We start from the raw sequence: 18968 nt of genomic DNA, 5'->3' as shown, positions 1-18968 counted from the left end.
AGATACAAACAGCCAAGAGGAAGTAAGAGGAAACCATAGGGAATTAATCTGTATTGAAGACTAAGTCACACAGAACATATACGCAACAGCATGAATGAAGCAGAAACAGAGCTTCAGCCTATGCTGGGGGGTGGCCTACTTCAAGCCTCTCCTCTTGGGAACAGGAGATCAGAGCATGATCAAAAGCCGGGCACAAAGCAACACTCCCATCACAGCTTGAATTTACTTGTTCGTGAAGACAAAGCATTAAGCACTTAGATCTAGTTTAAATCACAGGTCATATTATATATACATCCAGTTTAACTGAAGCATTCCCACATTCAACTTCAGCAAAATAGGTTTTATCAGAAAGTTACGCAAATCCAAGAAGTATTATTTTCCAAAACCATACTTTATTTTGAAAGGCTACTAGAAGTATTCAGAACTAGATTTTATCAGCAAAAAGATTCACATTTTATTCTTCAGGGTCACTAGGATGAGAAAAAGCATTTGGGAATTTACTTTTTGTTTTTTTTAAATTCCTACACCGATCCAAATTTAATAAGAAATGGTAACAACAGTTATGGCTTAAGATACAGATTTACCAGAGTAACAAATGAATGTTGAGACTCAAGCAGTGTACAGTTAATTATGATTGTTTTTCCACAGAAAGATGTTTTAGCTACGACAAACAGAGGCAACGCTGGTCCTTACAGTAGACAACTGAACATCATTAACATCACAGAAACAGCTTCAAGAATACACATGCTCAGAATTCATAAGCATTAGAAGAACGTTCTGTCTACTTTAGTTACCTCATCTTTTCCTCCATATCCCAAGTCTCAAAAACATAGATGTACAAAATCACAAAAACCCCTTCCTTCCTCTCCCTTCTTCCCATCTCTTTTTCTTTTAAAATAAAGAAAAGAAAAAAAGAAAGGAAACAAAGAAAAGATGGAAGACTACAGTATGCACTGGAGGAAGAGTCAGCATCTCCGCACAGACACAGGACTTCGGCCAATACATTTTATCTGTAATCACGTAAGGACTCAAACCAATTCAGAACCTCAAGCTGCAACTTTGTTGGGTATTTTCCCCATCATCAATCTATAACTCTGTATTTACATGTTCTGGATGGCTTGCATTCAATGAGACAGAGGTAGCAATGGGAACAGATTCCTTCCCTAGAGTTTCCAAATAGATGAAACCTGGCAAGCACGCCCCAAGGAAGGGCGAGTGCTACCAGATGAGGACCTGCCAACTGGGTAAGGACAGGAGCACAAGCACAAACAATAAGCTGCCCTCCCATACCCAGAGTGATTAAAAAAACACAACCAAAAAACTCAACATTACACAAACATACTGGACAATATCTGAACTAGTAACAAAACTTCTGTGGCCTCCACAATACGTACTTCATGCCAGGTTGTGCAAAGGACGGGACAGCACCTTTGCTGTACAACTGTGGTGATCAAAATAATGTAATATTTGCAGTACTGCCAGAAGTTCCAGTGTGTAACAAACTATCATGGTTATTCTGATCATTTCAATATCTATCTAAAGTCAGTCACTCGTTTAAAAAAAAACAAAGCAAAAAAACAACCCGATATGGACTTGTATTTGCAGGCAATTCCTTTATCCAGTTAACTCTTCAGATTTATCCCACCTTTGCTACTTATGAGTAGGCCAATCTTTCTGTCCTAACTAGATTAAGACAGACTTCATCTAAGTTCTTCACTTTTTGTTCTCCGAAGAAAAATAATTAAAGGGAAAAAAAAAAAAAAAAAAAAAAAAGATAGAAAACCCAAAAAATAAAGAGAGGCTTTTATCTTACACTCCTGGAATATTACACTCATAGGAATGTTAAACTGTATTTCATACTTGCCATAAAACGCTGCAATTCTTGGACAAGGAGGCATGGCTTAAACTAGGTCATCTGAATATAATTTGAGTGCTGTAAACCAATCACTGAATAAAGTCAACATTTGGGGCTAGAGAGCAGTTCTCCTTAGAACAAACAATTTCTCTTCTTAAGAAGATCAGAGGTACAATGGTTTGTTTTATTGCAACACTGGTTAGCCAAATCAATCCTTCCCACTCAAAAATTATTTGTATGAACCGGGGATTTTACGGTTTACTGCCAAATTTAGCAGACAATTTACTGATGAGACTCATGACCTTGGGATTGTTCTGGTACTTGGACATATTTGCTGGGTTCTGGGCAACATCTTGGAATGCAGCCATAACTTCTGGATCCTGCAGGACATAAAAAAGCAAAAACAAGAGCATTTTTAGAAGTAGTCTACAATAGAGATCTGCATGCATATCAGTCATGGCAGAATAACCCCCTCCACGCAACAGCATCCCTTTCATCCAATTTCCTTCTGGCAGCAGAAACTTTAATCTGCTGGACTGCAAACAAATGATGTGGCAGCACCTGGTTTTTAAACATACATCTGATTTTCAGGTATTCCCCACTTCCTCTGGGAAATAACAACTGGAAAAGAATCTTCTCTCATGGCACTGTTGTGTCACAGTAAATAAAAGCATTCACATAAATGTTAAAGACACTGGTGAACAGAAGGCAGGTTATCTTCCCTACTTAGTATGCAAAACACTAATACTTCCTGTATTGCAGACACAATTTGGGCCTTCACTGAACTACAACAACTGCTCCAAAAGTAATGCCTCCTACTTTATTATGTTGGCCCATGATATCAGAGGAAGATGGTGGTGGCATGGCAGCAGAAGCAGAACTCAGCAACATTCCATTACGTGTTGTTGCCTTTTGACAGATGGCAGCAGAGGGGCAGGCTGACAAAATGGAAATGCTCACAAAGCAAAGGTGTGTCACTGAATTCCTCCATTCAGAAAAAATGGCACCCAGACATTCATTGAAACTTGCTGAAGGTTTATGGAGATTAAATAGCAGATGTTAAGCACTGTGAAGCAGCAAGTGGTGCCTTTCAAGCAGTGTTACTGTCTGCTTTGCATCTATTGTGGTTTCCATTGAAATAAATAGGAGGCATTACTTTCAGAGTGACCTACGTAGAATTGCTTTTACTTATTTTACACAAGCATGTTTTGTATGATGTTCATTAACAGATCTGCACAAGTCAATCTTGCCTCTCAATCTGGAAAACACTCCCATTATAAGCAACTTCTGCAAAAAAGATTCAAGTTTTCTTTAATCCAGAAAAAAACAGAGGCTCTTTATTACATCCAGTATAAAGCTGTAATTTCACCTTCCCTTCATTCTAGCATTTGTCTAGCTTCATCGAGGGATACAATCTTCCCTAGACTTATATTCCATTGCTACCACAGATGTACTCCTTGGAAACCATCAAAAACCAACCACTGTCCTCAGAACGTCTGTGCCACAGTAACACTCATCATGTATCTATTGTAGCACCAGACACAGAAAACAGCTGTTGCACAAGTCTGATCCAAAATTGCATTTGGCGGGTGTGTACTCCAACACCCACATAGTTAAAACCATGTTTTACACATGCTGAGAACAGAAGAAGTAAACCACAGTATAAATGGCATTAGTGAAACATTCAGTTTTCTAATGGTCCTGTCTTCAACTGTAGAAGAACGAATAACACCATTAAGGGAAAACACTTAACAGTATTCCTTTTTTTTCCTCCTCTATGCTATGCATTCAGGCAGAAGCTTGTGTTCAACATAAGGCAAGTAAGCAATCACTAGATGCACTTTACACATCGTTCTTTTTAAAGAATAATTTATATCTGACCACGACTGCTTGTGTTTCTCTGTATACAACATGACATTTGTGTTTAGAAATTGTGCAAAGGAGACCTGAAATACTACAACACCCTCTAGACAGCCAAGAAGATAAAAGTAAACAAAACATTTCCCAGATGGTTACCCATTTCAGTTACTTCTGGTGACTATAAAGCTTAGGCAGTGAAATGAAAATAATGCACAAGGGCTGCTCTGAAAGCAATGCTTCCTATTTTATTATGCTGGACCACAATGTCAGAGGCAGATGTTGGTGGTATGGCAGTAGAAGCTGAACCTTCTCACCAGTATTCCACTACATTTTTCTGCCATGTGACAGAGGGGCATTCTGACCAAATGGTATCTGACATGGAAGCACAGAGGAAGCAAAGGTGACTCACTGAATTTCTCCATGTGGAACAAAAGGCACCCACTAAAAGTCACCGATGCTTGCTGAACATTTATGGAGACCAAACAGTGGATGTGAGCACAGTGAGGTCTTGGGTGGTGCATTTCAGCAGTTGTGACAGTAATGTGAAAGACAAGCCACATTCCAGACTGCCATGCAGATTTTTACATGTGTGGCATGCAGGCTCTTGCTCATCACTGAAGAAAAAACATACTTCAAAATTATGTTTCGTAACATAATTTGCACTATCAAGTAGTGTTATTGCGCTCTTTGTGTCTGTTGTAGTTTCCATGGAACTAAGTAGAAGGCATTACTTTCAGAACAAGCTACATGCATTAGAACTCACTTCAAAAAAAAATCACAACTGGTACGGTTAAGAAGCCTTGAAAAGAACTGCAAGAAGCATATACTGATGTAAGCAAAAGGAGAGCTGTCACAAAGTTGTCAGTAGCCACTAACCAAGAAGAGATTGGGTAGGGAAAAAACTCCCTCAAAACTCTAGTTTCAGGAGTAACTCCTTGCAATGAAAAGACTCTACACACGCTCAGTTAAAATAACTCATAAATCAAGCAGTAAAACCTACTCTTAAAACTATAGCTTGTGCTGCTGATTCAGAAAGGATATAAGAATGCAGGCAGACATTTCAGTAGGGTGAAGGCAGAGCAGATATTTAAATCTTACCTAGATTTAAATATTTTGCAAAAGAGACCAACGAGAATCTTAAATTTTTGCTAAAAGACTCCAAAGAAAACACCAATCTATGTTCTTGCATCAGAATACCATAACATTTTGGAGTATACATAATCAGCATGCAGTGGAGCCCTTTTAAAGGCTCGCATTAAGCACTCAACATTTAACTGCACTTTAGAGCTGTTTTCAGCAACTCCAATTTCCAAGTCCTGTGTTACAGCATAGATGAGCCAGGTAATGAACGCAACTGCAAGTCATGGGTATTCTGTTGTTGTTTGTTTTGGACAGTTTGATGAAAGATGACATTGCTGTTTGTGGTGGAGTAGGTAAAGGTGTGTGTCCATAAACCAGTAATTACTAAGGGAACTCATGTATTTTTGCACAGAAAGCCATGCCTTTTTCTTGATTTTAGAGCATATCAAATGACAGCCCCACACAATGCTGTTAGTTATTTACATGCCAGTCACAGCTGTTCAATGACCTAAGCAACAAAGCAAGTGAGTAGTTAATAAATTCTACCAAGGAAGGTGGCTTTCCAAAAATAAATTTAGAAAATACCAGATGTGGATCTATTCTAATACTATTTTGTCCCTTCACTCCCGAAAGAGAAAGGCAATTCTCAACATTACTGCAATATATTGTGTCGCAACAATATTAACAATAACTTTTCATTTGTGCATAATTACCTCACCACAGTGTGGGTGCATTCATGAAAAAGGAGGAAATGAATCATATTGTGTAGAAAATAACCACAGACTCCAAAAAAGCTTAAAACTCTATCTAGTATATGGCCGGGGGAAGAATGTATAGGGAAAGAAAAAGGACACAACACGACACCTTTAATTAAGTCCCTGTCAGTTTGAAAAAACAGATTCCAGACAGTCTGGACAAGCTACACACACAAACAAGGAGAAAATTCTGCAACAGAAATAAGCAAGCACCCTCATGGCTATTCAGTGGGTCACATCTTTTTCTCTTCTCTTGGCTTCCCCGAGATGTTCCTCCCTCATTCTGAGCATTCAGCTTTGATTCTAATCAAACACTCACTTGCATGGCTCCAAGGACTTCTGGATCACTGAGAATCTCGTTGAGACCTGGCATACCTGCCATTCCCGGCATACCTCCAGGCATAGCCCCAGGAAATCCACCTGCAAACCCCAAGACACAAGAATGCGTGATGAAGAACATTTAATACATCTGTACAGAAGCCCGCTGACACAGAACAAAACAAACAAAACATTCTTCCACTCATACAACCCCAATTTTATGCCTTCCACAAAGCAAAGAACTTTTTAACAGAATGGAAAGCAGGGGCTCTGTGAAAACCTGCAGTTTGTTTCATCAATGTTTTTAAACCCAATCGAATCTAGCACTTCTTACACAAATACAATTGTTTTCTAGTAAACTTAGTACATATCAAGTCAAGAAATTCAGACCTTAGAAAGCCAGGGATGAGCAATTGAGGGCAGAATTAAATCAGTAGCAATTTGTCCTGGGCTTGTTCAATGTGCAGTAAAAACTTCAGAATTGGGGGGGGAAAAAAAAGTCACAATCACAACTGAAAAAAATCCCTGAAGCAGGTATGGTCTCTATTTGCTTCCCTTGACAAGCTGATTTATTTGGAGCATGCATTCAACCCACAGCAACTACAATGTGATCTTCAAGCACCCACTATTGCTTCTCTGCAGCTGACTGCACCCAAAAATGACACAGAAAGTCTGATCTTCACAGAACTATACAGAAATTGCACTATTTCCTTTGGGAAACTATTCTGTTAAACAATAGGGAAAATTGAAATGCTTGGAAGCTAACATTCAAATCAATTTTCAGCTTTACAACTACTGTTTTTGAGCAAGATGGGTCCAAGCCACCCTGAGTACTAGAGAAAACATTTTATACTACGTTTTCAGCACATACTATTAAGCAAACATCGCATCTTTCCTCTCTCAGCCCTAAATTCTTTCACTCTATTAATCATTACTACTGATTGGTTTTCCCTCTACTTGTTAGCCAAATACAACACAATTAAGAGAAAGAATCTCATCCCTCCCCCCACTAAGGCTCAGCTGTTTAATACAAATTTAATACTTGTCTATAAATATTTTTCCTTTCCCCGTTTTGAGAATAAATGCTACCTAAACTGTGGTTTTAATACTGTATATAGGAAAAAACAAGCAGTCACTTCTAGCTCAGGTAACAAGTACTGGTGCTTAACAATACATACCTGGGAAACCACCTGGGAAACCACCAAATTGAGCTCCTCCTGCTTGTCGTCTTGCTTCTTCCTCCTGTAGAAGAAAGCACATTAATTCCAAACAAAGCTATGGAGCTGCAGCCTGCTTTCTACTGCTCAAAGGGTTCTAGGGGGAAAAAAATAGCTGAGACTGCTTAATAGTTGCAAGCTAAAGGAATTATCAAATATATTCACAATATAGAAAGCCAGAGACAAGGAACAACATCTCCTTTTCATGTTATTGCAGTTAAGTCACACGGAGTATGCTTCTACTGAACATGAATCACATGAACAGTTTTAGCCCATTAGCTTAATTTTTAGAACCAATTCCCACCCCTAACATATGCTGTAAAAATACTTTGGTAAAACAGGAAGAAAAAGGAAGTGAACTGTAGTCAGAAAATGCAGAGGAGATACAAAGGATTGTTTTGAAGTTAAAATATCCCAGTTCTGGAGACAAATATTAAGTGAATGCTATTCAGGTAAAGTCATATAGTAAATGAATTCTTGAAATACAGATTCCTAGAGATTCCAGAGCCTTTGTCAGAAGCAACAGATGCATCAAAAGGTGCTCTTCTCCAGATTCCACAATTGGTCAAGCAACCAAAAAAAAAAACTTGCTAAGATTTAAGATTTAAAGTGGAAACAACTCTCCCACACATCTCATTTAAAACAAAATAACTGCACCACACTCCAAAGCCTTAAGCAATACTAAAGCCTAAGTATTCACCCTTTGTGCTCTCTCATGCTCCTCTCGTGCCTTCTTCACTCTTTCCATTCTCTCTTTGATTTCCTTTTCTTCACGTTTGCGTTCATACTTTCGGCGATGTTCTGCAATTTTCTGAGCCTGTTACAATACAATTACAAGACATCAGCTACTTTCTCATATACTACACTACTTATTTCACTATAAAATACACACGTGTTGTAATAATCTATTTTCATCAGTTCTTAAAAATAAGATTTGACTTCACATCCCAGAAGTGCTACTTCCTCTCTACCACAACCAGTTATTTGCATATACTGTGTCCTCACTGGATTCACCAGATACACCATCATTAACATTTTAACATCTAATAGCTCCACGTTCCATCCTGTTTTTGTGCTGAAATATTAATTTCTACAAGGCTAAAACCAGCAATCATCCCTGGAGAAAGGAATTTTCACTGGCACAATTACAGGAAGTATAATTCCCCTTGCAGAAACACAGCTACAGCTGTTCCAGGTGCAGCATACACAACTAGACTTGAGCAGGCCAAAGAATATCTGAATCAAAGCAAGAGAGGACAGGTGGGAACAAGTTTGTTTCCATCTTCTTCTCAAAGGTAACAACACCCCAGCTCCAGCAGAGGACACTCATTAACAGTGAACTCTCTAGGGCTCCCCACTCCAGGTTGATCTTAATAACAGAATACTAACTGCAGCTCTATTCCTGAAAACAGAATGCATCTTTGACATTTCACATTTCAAAACATGGTTCATTTCGCTATTTACAGAGCTTTGAAGGGCAATACCAGATATGCTTGATATTCTATAACATTCTCTCTTACATTAAAAAAGAAGAGTAATTTTAAAAAGTAAAATCAATTAGTCAAAGTTGAGGAACAGAAGAACTGAACTAGAATCAACTACAGCTGGAAGCTCCTCTTACATATGCATACTCTTCAATGCATTCTCTTCTACTGTTTTAAAGGGTACTTTGAAAGAATAAATGATTCATTAACTTTTGATGCAATTTATTTTAACCCTCAGATATAGATTTCCTACCAAACATTTCTCAAAGTATATCTGCCAGAGAAACCACGCTGCAGGCAGCAGGACTGACACCAGAAGCAATATATGCCATCAGAATATGATGTTATAGCTATGAAATAGCTCCATTACCTTTTTTTTTTTAATTTTAAAAAAAAAAAAAAAAAAAAAAAGAAAAGCTTCTAAAGTTTTAACTTTCATGGCTTTTAAGTATTTCTCAGGTTAAGTTAAACATTCTCCGAGTACAACTCATATAATAGAAGTGCTACTTAACAAGTACTACAAAAGATGGGAGCAAACAAATCAGCAAACAGAACAGTTCAGCTGAAAGAAACCATTACTTTCACTTCATGTGATGGAAAGATCACACATTTTTTCCTCAAGCTAACTACACAAACTGGCACACCTCTAGCAAGTACATCTCAGCACATCATAGGCGAACTCTGCTTATTCCATGCACGTGCCTATCAACTGAGGGGAAAACAAAGTTCCCTCTCAGCCAACCATTAAGTTTACCTCTTATGTTAAAAAAAGTCAAGACATAAGACCTAGAAGATCTGCTACAGATCAATAGTCACTGACACAGAAGACTAATTGATTGTAAGATGGTCTCAGTTGTTGTTTTGCTGGCGAGAGTGTTTTCTGCAAAGGCAAGGCAGGAAGACTAAAAACTTGAGCTATTTGCTATGGGAATGTTTATGTATTTGGCAGGTTAACCTTGGCCGACTGCCCGATGCTCATTGAGCCATGCTCCCTCTCCTCAATAGGAGAACAATGTAAAAATTTCATGAGTCAAGACAACAACAGGGCAATGTCTTACCAATGACTGTCACTGGCAAGACAGAATCAACTGGAGAAAGATTAATTTAACTTGCTGCCAAATAGAGTAGAATGATGGGAAGCGATGACAAAACTAAAAGACACGTCCCCCTACCAGTCACAACTTCAGCCTTCCATTGCCACCTCTTCTACCTCTTCTCCAAATCACACAGCTGGGACTGGGAAGAGGGCTTGCGGCCTGCTTGTAACAGCTCATTTCTGCTGCTCCCTCCTCTTCACACATTCCTTCTGTTCCAGTGGTACACAGTCTTTCATGATCTGCTCCACACAGGCTTCCCCGCAAGTACATTCCTTCAGGAACAGACCACTCCAGCTTGGGTCTGCCACAGGCTGTAGCTCCTGCTAGGAGCCTGATCCAGCATGGGGCCCTTCAAAGACTGCTGCTTCCTTCACAGCACAATCACTTGCTGTGACATGGGGTTCTCCACAGGCTCCACAAGGACAGCATGCTTCACCACAGGCTGCACAGAAATCCTTGTACCAGCAATTGCAGCACCTTCCTCCTTCACTGACCATGGTGTCTACGCAGCTGCTCACTTCTCCCTCACTTCTTTCCCTCACAGCTGCTGCACAGCATGTTTTACCCTTTCTTACACACATCAAAGAGTTGCAATGAACACAGCTTTGGCCAGGAGCGGGTCCATTTTTCAGAGTTGGTTGGAACTGGCTCTGCAAACCACAGGTATAAACTCCCATCCTCACCTTCCTCCAGACCTTGCAATGTAAACTCAGTACAACACAACGATTGCAACCTATGATCTACAATATCACTTTAAAAAAAAAAACATGTAAAAGAGAAGAGAAAGAAAGCCTACAATCAATGATTGTAGATGTCTTATAGATGTTACACAAGCCCTTTATTAGAAAAGTAGTGGGATCAATCACTTACAAAAAAACTGAACATCAGCCTCAAAGGAATTATGCTGCCCTCATGGGGTAGACAAATGAAAGTACTTTTCACAGCCAAGAACACTTCCCTTGCAAAACACATAGGATGAAGCTTGGTTGGTTTGAAAACATTTTGGGGATAAAAACAACCACCACCACTGCGATAACAATTTTGCACAATGCAAATCCCAAGAATCTGAAGACAGCAATGTCACTAAAACAAAGAAGGACCTCCATTATCAACTTCCCACTTACCCTTGGCTGCACCTCCTTCAGCATGGCACTAGCATCTTCATCATAATCCAGTTTACAGGCTAGAGCGAGATCATGAGCAGCCTCCTCCCAGTGACCCAGAAGTCTGGAATTCAGAGGACACCATTCAGAAGCCAGAAAGCAAACTGTTAGTAGTTGTTTTGTGTATTTACAACCACATGGCACTCAGTAACTTTTTCCAAAGCTATCAATGTAGTTTCAAGTTTAATAATCATGGTGTTTTCTGTAATATGTGCACTATGATGCTATTAGAGCATGCTTGCTTACTCCGTATTTTTACCGTAACTCTTGTGTGACATAAAAATCAAGAAGAAAAACTAAATCAGCTCATGTCATTCTTTGCAATGAACAAGAATGGTTTGTCAGGGAGAACATACTCTACCTAAATACGTAAAGCATACTAATAAACACTCAACAAAACCGGGCACATGCTCAGTGTGAAGCTACACATTCAGTGTTCTGTACAAGCTTACACTACTGCCAATCAAGCCTAAGTGCAAACTTACTCAGCATTTAAACATCGTACCTAACTGGGTGCACCATGTCTTAACCAAACAGTTATAAGAACTGCTGTGCAGCACCACTTGTTACACATTTAGACAAACTTGTGACAATCAAAGAGTTAAGTGAATGCTGCCATTCCTATGGGATCACAGTACTTCATCTCACAGAGCCATTAATCCCAGCCTACTCAGTTAGTCTGCATGTCACAAATAATACCCACACTGCCAGATCTCATAATCTTTAGCAAATGATTAGAAAACGATCTTCCAAATGACAATAAGTCATAAGAAGATGGCTTATCAAAGGCAAGAAAAAAAGACTGTGCCAGACAGATTATTCTTAAGTGACCATTAATAAATCACCACCATCCCCTTTCTTGCAAGATATGCTCTTATGATATTGTATTCTTGGCTCACAACTACTTCTCTCATGCAAAATTAACAGTTCATGGAGAAACAGAGAAAGAAAAAACACAAACAGATTCATTCCTCTCCAAGTAAAGACAACATTGAGAACAGTTGCAGCTCATTACCTATGCGCTTTCCCCCTCCATTTATAAGTCTGTGCTGAGTCAGGATTAATCTTGATGGCTCTGTCGCAATCTCTAATGGCAGCATTTGGCTTCTGTAGTTTCACAAAAACACTGTGGGAACAAGAACATTTATTGTATGTATTGAAATGCCAAGTTACTAACTTAAGCTGGAAATAATTTCGGATGACTAACAGGCAGCCTAATGAGATACATTTGAAAAGCTACATTCAAAAAGATTTTGTAGCGCCAACAGCCACTGAAATTTAGTTTCCCCCACCAGTGTTATGTGAATCATTAGCAAAAAGTGTGAGCATTCAGTATTCAAGGTTAAGCCTTGCCAGCAAGAACAACTTTAATGCATGTGAAAAAAGGAAATGCAAAGTGCAGTTCCATTCCACAGGGCCACATTCCTCAGCCCACCCTTTTCTCTAGACTGTTACCGGAAGGGGTGAGTTAATTTATGTTTGATATCTTTTCCTATAGTGCCTATTTCTCAAATAAAGGCTCTGTCATCGCCCTCGTTAGTTCTACACTGACCAACTACAAAAAGCAGATCTCATCCTGAGCTGCTCCCTGAACTCTTCTGACAGCACACACAGTGCTTTGGTTCAAACATTTTCGTGCCTAAGAAAGGCATTCCTTCAACTAATACAGTACTATAAACTGATTTCAACATCTCATTGACAGTTTCTTAAGTGTCTCTATACAGAGATGTCAAAAACCATAACATCAAAGAACGTAATCAAAATATAACATAATCACATCGCTGTCTAAACCAACCAATGGACCTCAACTTGAATACTTTGTTAAACTTTGGTCCGGTTCTTCCATCTCAAAGGCAGCTGTAACAGAACTGGAAAAAAAATTGCAAGAACAAAGGCAGCATTTTAAGAACAGCTCCCTCCCATACAAGGAAAGAGATTAGGACCTTATAGCCCAAACAGAAAATATATCCAAAAGTAAACAAAAATGCACACCACAACTCCGGTCTATAAAAATCAGAGGTAGCAGGGAGACCAAGAACAAGGAACCTTTAAAAAGTCTTAGTTCCTTTACACATCAGTAGGAAGCAAACGAAATAACAACTTCAAGGCAAGAAACAAAGAATCACATAATTAATTTAGTTAAGCTTTCAAACTCCTTGCCAGAGAACACTGCAAACAGTAATTTGTTTTTCAACAGGAGACTGACATCATCACAGCAAGACAAGAAAAAGCCATCAAGAGCTATTAAGTATAAGGGCATAGCTTCAAATAATCCTCTGAGATGAGATGAACCAAAGGCTGAAAGAACTGCAGGAATACCACCCTACTTGCCTTGTTCATATTCTATTCTACAGGCACCTGCGGCTGCTAACAATAACAGAAGGCTGGATGAGGTGTGTTGCTGAACTGATCCAGTGTAAGTGCTCTGAGTGTTAAGACTTGGACCATCCTTCAGAAGACTGCTCAATGATAGATCAGAAACAGGTACTGCCAGGACACCAGTTGTTAATGTAAGTAGTAAAAAAAACACAGTACATGGATAATCACAGTCTTTGGATTCTGAATAATTAAATCACTAACTTGCTGTATTTACTACAATACTTTACTTACACAGAGTATACAACAACAAAAAAAAAAAAAAGCAAGAACTATACATTAATCAAACAAAGATAATTTAAGTTTAGGACAGAAACATAAATCACTAGTTTCTCAGGACTCACCTTGCTCTCTTGGCATACAAGATAGCCAAACAAGGATTCAGCTTGATAGCATCTGTGAACAAATCGACAGCCTTCTGAAGTTCACCTGAAAAAGAGCACCAGTAAAAGTTTCCATCATTATGCAATGACTACACCCAACTTGCCAAACCTGCCCTATATGGTGCTATTCCCCCAGCTCCATCTTGAGTGGAACATTATCAAAGGAAAATCAATTTTTCATCCTTGCCACAATACTGAAGAACAAACTTCAAAATGAATTCTAGAACCATGAGGAGAGAGTGTCCTTTCAGAGTTGGGTTTGTACATTTGACTTCACATGCAATCACACAGGAAGTCACCTTTTTATTATGCAGCTTTTCACTGCATTAAGACAAACCACCAGAGACATTAATAATATATATAGGGAACTACTGTAGCAGTTGATGTATAATTAAGGTGCTGCAATCTTTCCCCCAAATTAGAGCCACATGGGGAAGACTGTACTTAAAAAAGCTTTCATGTTCTAGTTAGTTTTGGATATCTAATATGAAATAAGCTTTCTGCCTCTAGGAGGTGCTCACAAAAGGACCAAGATATTTTATTATTAATATATATTAATATATATATATATAATAATATATATTATTATTCTTTTTGTTGTTTTGTTTTTAAAAGGAGCACCAAACATTATGTCCTTCAATATGGACTAGAAAGCAACCGAGCAATATATCACCTTCACTTAGGGCATTGATAGCTTCCATCTTCTTCTCATTAGCTTGATCCATCATCTCTTCAGTTACCTAAAAAAAATAAGTAAACAAAATCAAAGACCCAGACAAAATTCAAAGGTTATGAAGTTCCAAAGGCTGGAAGCATCAAGCTGAGACAGCACCAAAGGAAGCTGCACCTGACTCCAGAAGTTTTTGTTTAATTTACATTTAAATCATAGTATAAAAAGATGTTATTTTTTTGCTTCCATCTTGGAGATATTAGTCACCATGATTTTAGCTGAAAGATTCAACGTAGCAGCAGACTACATATTAGGGCTAACAGGCAATACTAATTTCCCCCTCTGTGACTGTTATTCTTGACTAAGCTCAAACCTCTCCCCTTCTTTCCTGATGCCACAGCCACTGAAAGATTTGTGCTTACCTCCACATTTTCATCTCCCATTTCTTGAGGTTCATCATTATCAGGTTCAATCACTCCCTCATTGTCAATTTCTGTGGGAAAAAATAAAAAGCAAATTTAGACTACATTTACAGAGATTCCCAAAATCATGTTTTAACCATGATCATGTCATCTGTCTTCCACACCTAAGTCACTCTCTTCACTTTCTGGCTCAGGAGATTTAACTGGTTCCTCTGGCTGTTCTTCTGCTTTGCCCTGAAAAAGAAACACATTCGTAACTGCATATTTCTGACTGATATTCTACTCCCACTCTAATAAATAGCAGGGCAATGAAAAATCCAGAACTGATCCAGAATATGACTGGTCTAAGGCTAAACAGTTATTTTCAAGACACAGATCTCCTTATTTCCTCCTCTGAGATTAAGTCCATCATGCATGCAAATAATTCAAAGCCCAAATCTTGATTCATGAACTTCTATTATTTTATATAATATTATATATATAATTACACAGTCTTTCAAACTGTGTAATTCGATAATCAAAACAACATGATCCAGACAATACCCAATTCAGAATCACTCTTGCAATGAATACTAACTAGCCCTTGCAATCTTCCAGCCCACCGACACATCCTCTGGATGAGAAATTCTCTAAATGCTTTTAAGCTAAGGTCCTCTACAGGGAACAATAAGCTAGCATCAATGACTAAAATGTGTTTCCTTATTTGTCAAGATATATTTGCTATTTATACACACAATATTCTTTCAAATGTTTTCCTATCAGCTTCTAACTACTTGAGTACATTCCTCTGCATCCCACCACACGGCACATCCTCCTTTATCACAGACAGAAGCTGTGTCTATACATTCAGGGCCACAGACTATACCTAAGCATAAACAACCCCCCAAAAAGAGCTCAGTTCTTATCAACCACTAACTAAAGCGCCCACTGTCCTGTTAAACCTAAAAAACCTAAAATAAGCATTCTGCTTTTTACAAAAATAATCAAACTTGAGAAAATTCTCCTATAAACATCTAAAAGCTGAATTTATTCTCTGAAAAAAATAACAAAAACCTCTTCCACAATACTGTGTTAAAAAATTGACATTTCAACTCTTTACCACCTATCACGCTTGCTAGTACTTCCTGACATGCAAATTATAATTTGAGCCAGCAAGGGCTACATAAGAGGTTTATAAACTGACAATGCCTGCATAAAAAGGAGCAATCAAGACTTTGTATGCCATTTGCATTGTTGAGAACATCAGGCATTCATGATTAAGGAAATGGAGCATGATAACGACTGAAACAAACTAGAAAGCCATCCCTAACAGTCACCCACAGGATGCAGTGGAGCAGACTTCAGTCTTACCTCCCCAAGTTATTCACCCCAGTGTATTCACCCACACTGTCTGTGTAAAACTTAGCAGCAATTTTTGTTTCTCTCTTCCTGCCCAATCATCTTTGCAGTGTCCAAATGTTACTGTGCAATTACAAACTCTTTATGTCTCACCTTACTTGTCTCATCTGCAGAAGTACTGGCTGGAGCAGGTGGTATTGTGCCTCCCATGCTTTTCAGCAAATAAGGGAAGAGAAAAAACAGATTATCAAAACAATGCCAAGTACTTTATTGACTCAAGTCCTGCTGATAATCTCAGCTTTCTGTTGTGACAAATAATACAACAATCCGATTCAACGTAAAAGCAATCAGAAAGTACACACTGAACCATATTTTCCTTAATGCAGTGTAATGCACACTGGGTTTCCACCATAATTTGTACTCATGTGTATCACATACCACCCACCTGCCCTTTCTTACAAGGGAAAGATGCCTTTTGGATGAAGCTCTCTTTTTCTTTCCCTGAAAATGCAAGTTTTCTTTCAATTCACAACAAGGTATTATTATTATTATGGTTCCCATTAAAACTATAATTATTTTTGAAAAGGATCAAAACATTTAAGAGAACTAAAAAATATCTCTTACCATGATAATTTTCTTGTCTAAAATGCTTATATAATTTTTAAGAAATGCTGCCAAGAAAACCATTTCATTTCTTTTATGCATTACAATATCCGTGACTTTCTCCCACTACCCATTAAATAGCATTCTCTCTACAGACTGCATTTCCCTCAATATAGAATAAACTTCTGTATTACACTGACTTGTGCTTATTTCTGGCTGTTAAGCAAAGTGGAATTCTCCAGTTGTTTCATGTCATATCTAATCACATCTATAGCAGGCTGCCACAAGAACTACTTTTCCACCCATCCTCTGCTCCACATTCTTATCTTTGGACAATCTCAATTGCTTTGGCTATGGATACTCCAAAAGGGAAAAACAACTACATTTGTGTCCAGCAACTCAACAGCCTCAACCAGCTCAATGAGGAACCACACAACTGATTTGACACAGTGGGGAATTAATTGGATGCACATGCAGGAGAAACAGGAAGGGCTTTGAGGAATCAGCTCAACTAAACTACAACCTAACATTGAGATCCTTGGGTTCTGGAACAAGCTCAAGCCTGACAACTTGATCAAAACTGAAAGCACTCAGTCAGTCTCTTCTACCTTCTTCACACTCCAAAAGAAGCCCCAGCCAAGCTTTGAACTCTTTGAGATGCACTTAACATACACAGATCACACACAATTTCATTTATGCTATTTCATGAACTACGAAGGCTAAGAAAAACAAAGTCAATCCGAATTTTATTTGTATTTAATTGTTATTCTGTAACCGCCTGCAACATCATCTTGGTGACTAACCTATATAATCATAGATTACTACAGATAAGCTGACAGACAGAAAACTCAACGGGTATGCTCCCACCTGAAGCCAGGCCATGATGAACTCCAGGCCATTTACAGAGAACAGGGAGACCCTATAAGAGCACGTCATTGTCCTTGTGGAAGGGAGGGCGGCCCTCCAAACTTCCAGAGTGTGATGTGAAATGTAATTTCGTGACCACCGTTCCACATTCCCAAGTGTATAACTTCATCAAATATTTAGCTCAAACACATGAGCAAAACCAGAAAGAGCCTCCATAAAAACGAATTTGGACAGTAGAGCCCTCTGCATTACATGGAAAAAATGAGAAATCAGAGATGGTTTCTCCATTCCCTAACGCTCCTTTTGGCCAAAGGCAGCCTTGTTCTCTTCCCCCGCCCCAAACCCTCTGCTCACACATCCAGAATTACACAACAGAGGGATGGATGTGACTCAGGGCGAGGCACCGAGGTCCCACACGTTAGCAATGGGACTGAGGGCCCACAGAATGTTAAAGCATTCCGTGCCTTTCCCTTCCTATGCACTGCAAAACCAAGCGGTGTTAAGCCGGAATATCCCCACAACTACACCAGACGCAAGAAAAAGTTCAAGCATCACTGCACAGAAACCTAAATGAATAATTCATCGGATCAGCGCGGCACGCCGTGCAGTACCACTGTTTGGGTTCACACACACACACACACACACACACACACAGCCGGGCTCGGCCGTTCCCGCCCGGCGCTGAGGGAGCCCCAGGGCGGCCCCGCGCTGAGGTATTGCCGTGAGGAGATCGGACCGCAGTGGCTTCACCTATGAACGAAGAGCGTGCTTTGTGGCAGTCAGGACGCGATGTTCTGCACGCAAAGCCGCGAGATGGCCGAGGGGCACGACTCTGGCCGCGTGCACAGCCACCATTTAACAAACAACCCAGACCGCCCCCCAGCCTCAGGCACGCGGGGATCGGCGCCACTACGCGCCCCACGACGGGATTCGAACCCGCGAGGACTCCATCGCGCCCCCTCCGCCCCCCTCCTCAGCCACGCGGCGGGGCCTCGCTCTGCCACGTGCCGCCCCCCCCCGTCCCGCTAATGGCCGGGCACGCCCCCCCACTCAGTCCCGCTCCCCATGACCGCTCGTGACCGACCTCTCCACCCACTCGCGCAGGAAGCCCAGCTCCTCGGTGTGCAGCAGGCCCGGGTTCTGCTTACACAGCCTGACGAAGGCCCGCAGCTCGCTCAGCTTACGCGAGTCCATGGTGGCGGAGCGAGAAACGACGGCTCCCAATAGCCAACCTTACCCCTACCCAACCCAACCGCCAGCCCGCTCGTGGCACCGCCCACCGCCCGCACCGCCACGCCCAGCGCCGCCAAGCCACGCCCCTCCGCCGTGCGAAGGCCGGAACCTTCTAGAAACGGGGGTGTCGGTTATGCGGGCTGTGAGGGGTCCCGTGCCGTTTTAGTGCGCCCCTCCGCCCTTTACGTTGCCTCAGCCTCGCAGCCGCCAGCCGCGTTGCTCAAGCCCCGTACAGGCGGCCTCGGCG

General features: G+C 40.2%; 1 protein-coding gene across 2 annotated transcripts; it reads right to left on the bottom strand.

The window, feature by feature from the left end:
- Positions 1-372: 372 nt before the first annotated feature.
- Positions 373-18738, bottom strand: ST13 (ST13 Hsp70 interacting protein). Of its 2 annotated transcripts, XM_015860726.2 has the most exons (12): positions 18573-18738; positions 16172-16229; positions 14845-14914; positions 14681-14751; positions 14262-14328; positions 13550-13634; positions 11845-11955; positions 10791-10893; positions 7786-7902; positions 7047-7110; positions 5870-5970; positions 373-2235 (listed from the first exon to the last, which is right to left on the bottom strand). In XM_015860726.2, the coding sequence occupies exons 1-12, from the start codon at positions 18680-18682 to the stop codon at positions 2107-2109; spliced, it is 1086 nt and encodes a 361-aa protein (XP_015716212.2). In that variant the 5' UTR covers positions 18683-18738; the 3' UTR covers positions 373-2106. The 2 variants fall into 2 exon arrangements, with proteins under 2 accessions (XP_015716212.2, XP_085373514.1); XM_085517388.1 differs by lacking the exon at positions 14845-14914.
- Between the last annotated feature and the right edge of the window lie 230 nt (positions 18739-18968).

Source organism: Coturnix japonica, chromosome 1 (assembly GCF_054131305.1).
Source record: "Coturnix japonica strain WE chromosome 1, WE-NBRP24, whole genome shotgun sequence".
NCBI classification, from domain to species: domain Eukaryota; kingdom Metazoa; phylum Chordata; class Aves; order Galliformes; family Phasianidae; genus Coturnix; species Coturnix japonica.
Note: the sequence above shows the minus strand (reverse complement) of the source record. Positions and strands in the feature narration are given on the sequence as shown.

Coding starts and splice junctions, on each gene's coding strand:
- ST13 (XM_015860726.2), bottom strand. CDS start 18,682: ATGGACTCGCGTAAGCTGAGCGAGCTGCGGGCCTTCGTCAGGCTGTGT. Junction 14,329..14,680: donor TGGGAGATGAAAATGTGGAG/GTAAGCACAAAT, acceptor TATTTTTTTTAG/GTAACTGAAGAGATGATGGA. Junction 2,236..5,869: donor AAGTCCTTGGAGCCATGCAA/GTGAGTGTTTGA, acceptor TATGTCCTGCAG/GATCCAGAAGTTATGGCTGC.